Source organism: Scophthalmus maximus, chromosome 5, assembly GCF_022379125.1.
Source record: "Scophthalmus maximus strain ysfricsl-2021 chromosome 5, ASM2237912v1, whole genome shotgun sequence".
In the NCBI taxonomy this organism is placed as follows: Eukaryota; Metazoa; Chordata; class Actinopteri; order Pleuronectiformes; family Scophthalmidae; genus Scophthalmus; species Scophthalmus maximus.
This window is the reverse complement of record NC_061519.1, coordinates 11,474,381-11,482,828: the sequence shown is the minus strand read 5'-3', so window position 1 is coordinate 11,482,828 and position 8,448 is coordinate 11,474,381. Positions and strand designations below refer to the sequence as shown.

The following is an 8,448-nucleotide window of genomic DNA, read 5'->3' as shown; positions in this document are numbered from 1 at the left end:
TTTAAATGTCTTTTTTCGGAGAGGAAAAGTGACAGCAACAGACTGCTATATATATACTTTTGAACTTGTCTGAACCCTCAACCCAGTGTACACACACGGAATATTCTTTATTTCGCCACAAACTCTTAGTTGTTATTTGTGAATTTACTCTGCTGCTTTTTTTTTAACCACAGTGAGCAGTTTGAAGGTAGAGGAGACTCACACAGACTGGCTTTATTGTGCATTGCTTTTCAACAACATTCATATTTGACAAAATGTAAATCCCCTTCAGCCCCTTTATGTAATTTCCATGCACCTGTGAGGCTTGTGGTTGTGTCAGGGATTTGAACATTTTTCTCTGAGATTTTTTCCCCCAGATACTGTGTATGATGCATACATTTTTTTCTGATTCTTCTGAATGTTTAGTTTTTCATGGAGCTGTTGTTAATTGAGCAGCAGATCAGAGATGTATTTGGCTGACAGTATAAAAACCAACATTGCCGTGGTGCCATACATTAAAATCAATTCTTTGACACCCAGGAAGACAATGTAAAGACCTGAGTAATATATTTCACCTTCTTGGTCTCAGTGAGGACTTTTTTTTTTTACTTAAGTCGCCAAAGTTAAGGGTTGAAGTTGCAGGTTGGCTGCTACACTGCAAGTCTGTAGTGTCATAGTCCATAAAACCAAAAGAATTAAACACGTGCATTTATCGAAGCCAAGTTGAACTAATCTAAACCGAACCTAATGTAAATGAGTCATGTAGTGTTAATGCTCACAAGTGCTGACATCCGTGTGACTCGGTGATCGTGCATCAGGACTGTGTGAAATGAAGAGACGAGACAGGTACATGGTCATTAGCTGCAGCAGGGAACCAGATACATGCAGAATAATTAGAAAGTCAAACCTTCCTCTGCTTTACAATAGAAACATTTAAATCTACTTCCTGATGCTCATGCTACCATTACATTTAAAGGTGACATACTATGCAAATATCGCAGCTTCAGTGTTGGTGCACATAAATGTGTGTATCTGTGGAGCCTGCCGGCCACAAACTGTGAGCCGGCTAAACCCTCCAGCCTGGCTCTGAACAACTGGTTCAGATTCCTCTGCCACTGTGATGTCACAGTTGGACTGTGCAATCTGAGAATCTCCACTTTTCTGGTGAAGGGGACATGACATTTCCCACATGTTTTAAAAGCGGTTGACTAATCACAACAATCTGGGCCAGCTGGCCAATCAGAGCAGACTGGGGTTTATCGGGAGGCGGAGCTAAAAGAAATCCAGGTGTTTTCGACAGAGGGTGAAAAGAGGAGCTGCAGGAATGGGCAGTGTGAGAACACTGAGGCCTTTTCTGAACTTTAGAGCATGTAAACCTTTTCAAGTGGTAACACAAATTACAAATATGAACCTGAATATGAGCACAATATGTCACCTTTAAAAATGTGCTGTGAAAAAAAAGCTCTACACTGTGTATAAAAACAACAAGTGAGAAAGGATGAACATTATTCCGGCAAATATTTTGTTATCTTGTTTAATCTCTTTAATGTACCACCCCCCCCCCCCCCCTTCAACTGTCTCTTGATCTTTAACTTGTCAATGCTGTGTGTTTTTTTTCCTCTCCACATGATCTAACACCATTTAGATCAAAACCGTTCCCACGTGGCTGCGGTGATGTAAATACAACACATGTTGCAGCTTTGCCCTGACGTAAAAAAAAAAGGCTTTGAGATGGAAGTGACTGATTACCTGTCAAGACTCCAGCCATGTGTTTATTTTGAGAGCAGCATGAGCGATGTTTGTAAAAGACAAAGCAAACACTGGACAGATCTCGATGAAGTGGAAAATGCAGTAGAAGGAATGTTCGGCCTAAGTGTGGAAAAAACACATATTAAATGCAGTACAAGAAACATGGAGACAGGGTTACGTGTTGTAAAGTAAAAAGCAGTTGTTAAAAACATAATGAAGTTGATGTTAGGTACTAATGATCACCACCACTATGAACAGTGGACAGGGATATGTGTGTGTTCGATTAGTGTGAAAATAGTAGTGCAAGGGTGTTGTGGGATTGATGAGACATTTTGGGTTTCATGAAGTTCACTCACTTTCTTGTTGTCTCCGTGGACAGCTCGTCAGCTCGTCCACTCTCTTCCCACGCATATCAGATTCCACGACTGTAGCTACACTCAGTATCATGTGTGACCTCAAAAGAAGGAAGTGTGTGTGTGTGTGTGTGTGTGTGTGTGTGTGTGTGTTGTGTGTGTGTGTGTGTGTGTGTGTGTGTGTGTGTGTGTGTGTGTGTGTGTGTGTGTGTGTGTGTGTGTGTGTGTGTGTGTGTGTGTGTGCGCCCACATGGCCATTTCACAAATCCTCTTCATCATGTGACTGTTTATAAGCACTTCTAGGTGACTTATAACAAACTCCTGCCAAGGGGGGGGAGGATTTATGCACCTCCTTGCATATACAGTATATTTTGTGTGTGTGTGTGTATTCGTGTGCTTGTGTGTGAGATAAATGTTGCCATGAAAAGGAGGAGATGGGGGGAGGGGGGTAAACATGTAAGTGTTTTTAATTTGGGGTAAAGCTTTAATCAAAGCCATGTGGGATCAGAGAGGGGAAATGAGAGTGGTAATAAACTGTTATAGAGTTTACATTTTACAGGAGAGGCAGTTTTTTTTTTATCTCACTCCGACTCTCCAATATTACAGAGTGGTGTGTGTTTTAAAGGTCTATACCACTGCATCCTGATCCAAGAGGATCTGGTGGGGCTGCCCCTTTGAGCATGAGGACCACACTATACAACAAACCTCTGAACTTCCATCTGCCCATGTGGAGCATGAACTTGTGCGCGGCCCGTTGGGGGGGTGAGATATAAAAATAACAGTCTAGTCCACAGTATCTATCACAGCCCCGTGCTCCAGGCGCAGTGGTATGTCCGGCCGGGAGAGCGACGGGTTAATTTAAGACTAGGAGGGAAACCTGTTGCCAATTAGGACCAGTGCGCGCCACATGTGGGCTCGACGCAGCTATCTCCAGGAGAAGGGGCAACCGCGGCGCGCGCGAAGGAGACGAGCTGGACGTCTGTGGGATTACTTCTTCAAGTTCAACTGGCACATACTTGTCCGTCAATTAGCAGTTTGCTTTAGTCTTTTTTTTCGAATCTCACTGAGATGACCGAGCGAGGTCTACACGACTGATGCGCAACAGGGCGACCATTCACGCGTGGCTCCATTTGTTTTACCTTCCAGCAGCGCAACATGGCGCGCGCCTCGAGGTTTCTTTTCGGATTCCTCGTCACGTCTATCCTCGCCACGGGGAGCGTTTCTGAGGTCTGCCGCGGGACGCACTGTTTCCCCGGACGGGACTGGGGCAGGTCGTGCGTCGGAGCGCGCTGCCCGGGGCGCGCGGAGGCTGCGGCGCCCCGACGGCAGTTCCATCACTCCGCACAGTCCGCGCAAGGACCACAAGTCCACCCGAGCTACCAACGCGATGCCCAGTTCAGCCTCCACCAAGCTCAGAGCGCGCCGCTGGCGCCGTACATCATCCAGCCTCAGCAGGGCGGCTTTGCGCAGCAGACGGGCGCGGATGGCACTAGGAGGACGAATCCGAGGACCATCACGGCGGAGGTGTTCCATCCTGGCTGCGTCGGCGGGACGTGCCCGACCACCGTCGCCCATCGCCAGACGAATGATGACGGCGCGACGCGGGAGTGCAAAGGGATTGGATGTAAACTGCCCCTCCGGATGCGCCAGATGCCCAAGCCGTGCGCTGGAGACGGCTGCGCTCCGCACGGAGGAGATGACGGGAGAGGGAACCCGTCTCCGGTTCACGTGACGGACAGAGCAGCCCAGTATTTGGACGAGCTGCCGGACCTTGGGTCGGAGCGTGGAGCATGGATACAGTTGACGTGCGACATGAAACCAGGTCAGCATCAGTCACAGAAATGCAAAGAAAGATCAACTGCAGCCTTTGCAGCGAGACAATTGTAACCAGTGAAATGTAATAGTGTTGTGTTTCCTTTGCTGAAGGGAACAACGAGCTTCCCTCGGAAGACGCCCTTGTGCTGCAGCTGCAGCTGTCCAAGAGTCAGGAGAAGCTGGTCGAGGCTCTCAGGGGCCAGCAGGACGAGGTCAAGGAGCTGCAGAGGCTCCTGGGCGAGCAGCAGGGGACGCTGGTCAACCAGCAGAGAGAAATCCTGGACCAGCAGAGGAGGATGTACGACCAGATGGAACAAGTAAGGGGTCTCTGTGGCTGACGTTGAGGGACATGGTCATAAGCTTTTGTTGTGGTTTTCCTTTTCTGACCAGTGTTGATGGATTCAAATTGATTTAGATGAGGTGGATGGAAAACACCTGGCCAATAGAAGTTATATTTTGTCAGATGAGATAACAAAACTCCCTGTGGGAGATCTATTTCATATGGTCGTCAGGATTTGTGAATGTTCTGTAACACATCTCAAGTTAAAATGAGAACGGCAGGACTTAGCACTGCATAGTTTAGTTTGTATATGTAAAGTGATTCCTTCCATTTGTACTCTTCTGTGTTCTATCTCCTCCTTCCAGGTGAAAGCCCAGTACAACATATTGATGGACAGCATCAAACAGACGTCGTTCCAGAGCCTGCAGGGGGACCTCGACACTCACGCGGAAACCTTGAGTGGGCAGGTTCGATCCCACCAAGCACAGCAGGCGCTATCTCTGCACAAGGTGGACATGGACGCCAGCGTGATGGAGGTGAGCTGCAGGTTGAATCTGGAATGACAAAAAACAACAACAACGGTTATAGCAGTCAATGTGACTGTTTCCATCTGTACAGACGTGACTAATTTGTAAATTCAGTTTTGGAAGAAGAGTTTTGGAAGATTTTAACAAAATCTAATCCAATTTAATGTTATTGTATATGGATTTGACCAGAAAATCAGATCTACAACATGTAACATCTGGTGCACCAGTACTTAACCTCTCTCGAAGTGATGTACGGACGAGACTGTGACCTCTCTGAGCATCACGTGGGCTGTGTTTGATGCCTTCAGGTGGGCCGCTCCCCGTTGGCCTGCGTCAGCTGTGGACCCGAGGAGTACTGCGGCTTCAGCAGCGGGCGCCCTCGCTGCGAGCGGTGCACCGTCTGTCCCGCTGGCTTCTTCCTGGTGGCCCAGTGTTCCGTCCACGCAGACAGAATCTGCCAGGTGTGCAGCACGAAAGGGCCAAACACAAAACAAAAGCTGAAAGACACCGTAGAGCTGCAGAGTCAAGTGTCAAATATTAATTACAGCTGCCTTACATTGATTCAAAGTGATAATCTATGTATCATTACAGGACAGAGATGAGTGCCTTGAAATAGCCGATCTGTGTGGAGATGTACAGAAGTGTCTCAACACACCAGGTAAAATTACTAAATGTTAACATTTGGAAGTTTTAATTTGTCACGCCTTTATTTTGCCATCACTGCTATTCGTTCTCTGCCGTTGTATCGCCAGGTGGATTCAGGTGCCATGGCATGACAGAGCGAGACGCCAACTCCGGAATGTGCAGCCACGGCTACTTCTTCAACTCGGACATGGACGAATGTCAGGCCTGTAACGAGTGCGACGGAGAACCCGTAGCTTCACCTTGTACCTTCGCCACGGACACCGTCTGCTCCGGCCCCGGCGCTGCTGAGAGCGCCCTCTCTCTGTCCTGGGCCGGAGACGTGAGCCTACAGGGGCAGAAGGGCAACATCGTGGATCACGTGCAGCTCCACATCGAAGGAAGAGGCGACGCAAGTCTGGTGTCCGCCGAGGACGGGCGTCTGGTGCTCAGGCAGCACGGTCTGGTCTGGCTGGACGACAATCTCTCGGTGAGCCACGGTTGCCGCAGCTTCATTCAGGTATGCCTGCGTATGAATAACACCGATGGCTCAGAGGGTCAGGACCTCAGTGGCGTTAGGGTGGAGCAGCGGGAGACGAGGTCGCTCCAGAGCGTCACCATCAGCGGGGTGGCAGAGGTCGCCCCGGGTCACGTGATCTCCCTCTCCGTCCGGAGTGCCAGCAACAGCTGCAACCAAAGCAGAGAGGGTGTGCAGCTCTACGACCCCTCAGCAGCTCCGCTCAGCCTCCTGTGGCTCTCCCACGACACCGGGGCCGTTGCCATGACAGCACAGGCGATGGTGTCCGCACACTACCACACAAACTACCGTCCAGTCTTCCGCACCACTTCCACCTCGGACGCCTATGTGGTGGGGCTGACTCATGACGGCCGCGGGATCCGTTTTGCTGAAAGCGGCACAGTGCGCTTTGTATTTCAGCAGGCTGTCTACTCCATGGGCCAGGCCTGTGTGACTGAAGGCTTCCAGCTGTTGGCGTACCTCAGCCGTAACGGAACGGGCATGGAGCTGAGCCGTACCTTCAAAACGGGCGTACACTACCGGGACACATCCGTATCCCTGTCCGGAGCGGCCAAGGTCGGCCCCGGCGACACGCTGGGCTTTGAGATCCTCTCTCCCGCTCAGTGCAACGTTCGTTTCTTCGGCGACGAGACGGGCATCAGCACCCTCAGCTTGGTTTGGGTCCCCGCTGCCATTTCTTCCTCTCTGTCTGCCTCCGTGGCTCACACCGGCCTTCCTTCGGGAGCCGTCCGGAACAAGCCGCTCTTCTTCCGCCAGACCAGCGCTCAGGTGTCCCAGATGGGGCTGCTCGGGAAGGGCTCTGCGGAACACAGACGGGATTTTGTCTTCAGGGAGAGGGGCACGGCCAGTGTGGCCCTGGATCTCAAACTCATTCACTCCTGCAACCTGGTCAAGGTGACTCTGCTCAGGCGAAGTGCTCCTGAGGAGGCGGGAGGAGGAGGAGGCAGGGAGGCAGAGGCAGCGCGGCCCTTCCCTCTGGCCCAGCAGGTGGATGGTCAGATGCCGGAGGGAAGCCAGTGGGCCAGTGTGAGCCTGCGGGCGTCCTTCCAGGTTCACAACGGCACAGCGGTGTTCTTCACACTCGACTGTGTACGCGGACGGGTCAACCAGATCAGCCACCAGACCGGAAGTGGAGTATCAGTCCTCTGGGTGGCAGCATGATGAAATAAATATGAAAAACCTTTTTTATGTTCATATGATTTCCAGTTCAGCAGACACACATGTTAAGCCATTTATACGATTGGACTACTTCCATTTGCTTGTTTTAAAGTAATCTTTTGATATTTTAGAAAATACTATTATTTTGATTTCTGTTCTAGGAGTAAGAAATCTTACTTCTGTCAGTTATACATAAGCTAAGCGACTGTAACTGCTTCCCGAATGGACAGTTATGTAAGAGCAATTTCATCTAACTCTCTAAAAATGTACTTAATAGCATTTCCAAAAACGTTTATACCGTTCCTTTAAGCTGTTTGATTTTTGTAGTGGGTAGAGTGCAGCAAATGTTGCTTTTTCTAAAAATTTGTTTTAAAAAAAACCAAACCCTATGAACTTTTATTTAAAAGAAACAGTAGCATTGGGCACAAATCATTGTATTTATATAATGTGAGCTTTAGTACTGTGGGATGATTTCTACAGAGTTATAAATAATGGTTCGGAGCAACATGTATGCAGGACACATTTTTGATTCGTCTCGTGCAGTTTTCAGATTTTTTTCCCCCATGTTCAGGAATTCCACGTGTTGTGTGTGTCTGTCTCTTATTTATGTAATTCAGTTCAGCCTGTTGACGCCAGAAGGACCGTCAGATCCTTCCCACTGTGACTACGGCATTGTCTGCTGTCACCAAGAGTGGTTCTCTGGTGCTGGTTTCAGTCAGGAGTGCTTTTTAAGTGCATGTGTTTCGTGTTAGCCGCCATTTTCCTGATGTGAATATCTACTGCATGCCTTGTTTAATGACCTCTTTCTGCATATTATGGACTTGAAAGAGAGTCGTGTGTTCCACTGAGGCCATTGCGTACATTTAACTGTCCCCGGAGAGACAGCATGATATTTGAACTATTAACACGTTAGGATGTAGTTACTGTTTACTCAAAAATAAAAGTGTATATTTGATATTTTAGAGTAAAATACAATAAAAATGCATTTGTTTTATCAGATTTCTTTTGATGCCTCTGAGGTTTGGCCATTTAAAGCCCAACTAACATTTGACCTTGGCCTGTTTGGGAGTAAAACATACCATTGCTTATTTCAATACACTTGAGGGCATTACCTCCCACAGATCCACTTTGTCTGGTGTGACCAGTAGTCTTTTTGTATGGTGGCTAATGTTAAACTTTGTGAGAAACACTGTTGTGTAAGTGACATTCCTGAGCTTCTTGACTGGCTTCAATACTTTTTATGACTCTTGGCCCAGAGAAACACTTGTTTTTAACTTGGTGTTTGCATGCCCCATGATGGCTGCCTCGAGTATCCTGCAACCACTCGGAGAAATGAATGCTATGCGTCCAGGAGATGTAATATGCACACGGAGAGTGGGGGGCAGTGTGAGGGCATGGAGATGTCACAACACAACGATGACTGAAAGT

General features: G+C 48.5%; 1 protein-coding gene across 1 annotated transcript; it reads left to right on the top strand.

Moving 5' to 3' along the window:
* Window positions 1–2,691: 2,691 nt before the first annotated feature.
* Window positions 2,692–8,019, top strand: si:ch211-252f13.5. Its single transcript, XM_035633547.2, has 6 exons — window positions 2,692–3,903; window positions 4,008–4,213; window positions 4,542–4,712; window positions 5,012–5,164; window positions 5,295–5,361; window positions 5,456–8,019. Exons 1-6 carry the CDS (start codon window positions 3,237–3,239, stop codon window positions 7,021–7,023), a joined length of 2,832 nt encoding a protein of 943 aa, XP_035489440.2. The 5' UTR covers window positions 2,692–3,236; the 3' UTR covers window positions 7,024–8,019.
* The last annotated feature ends 429 nt before the right edge of the window (window positions 8,020–8,448 follow it).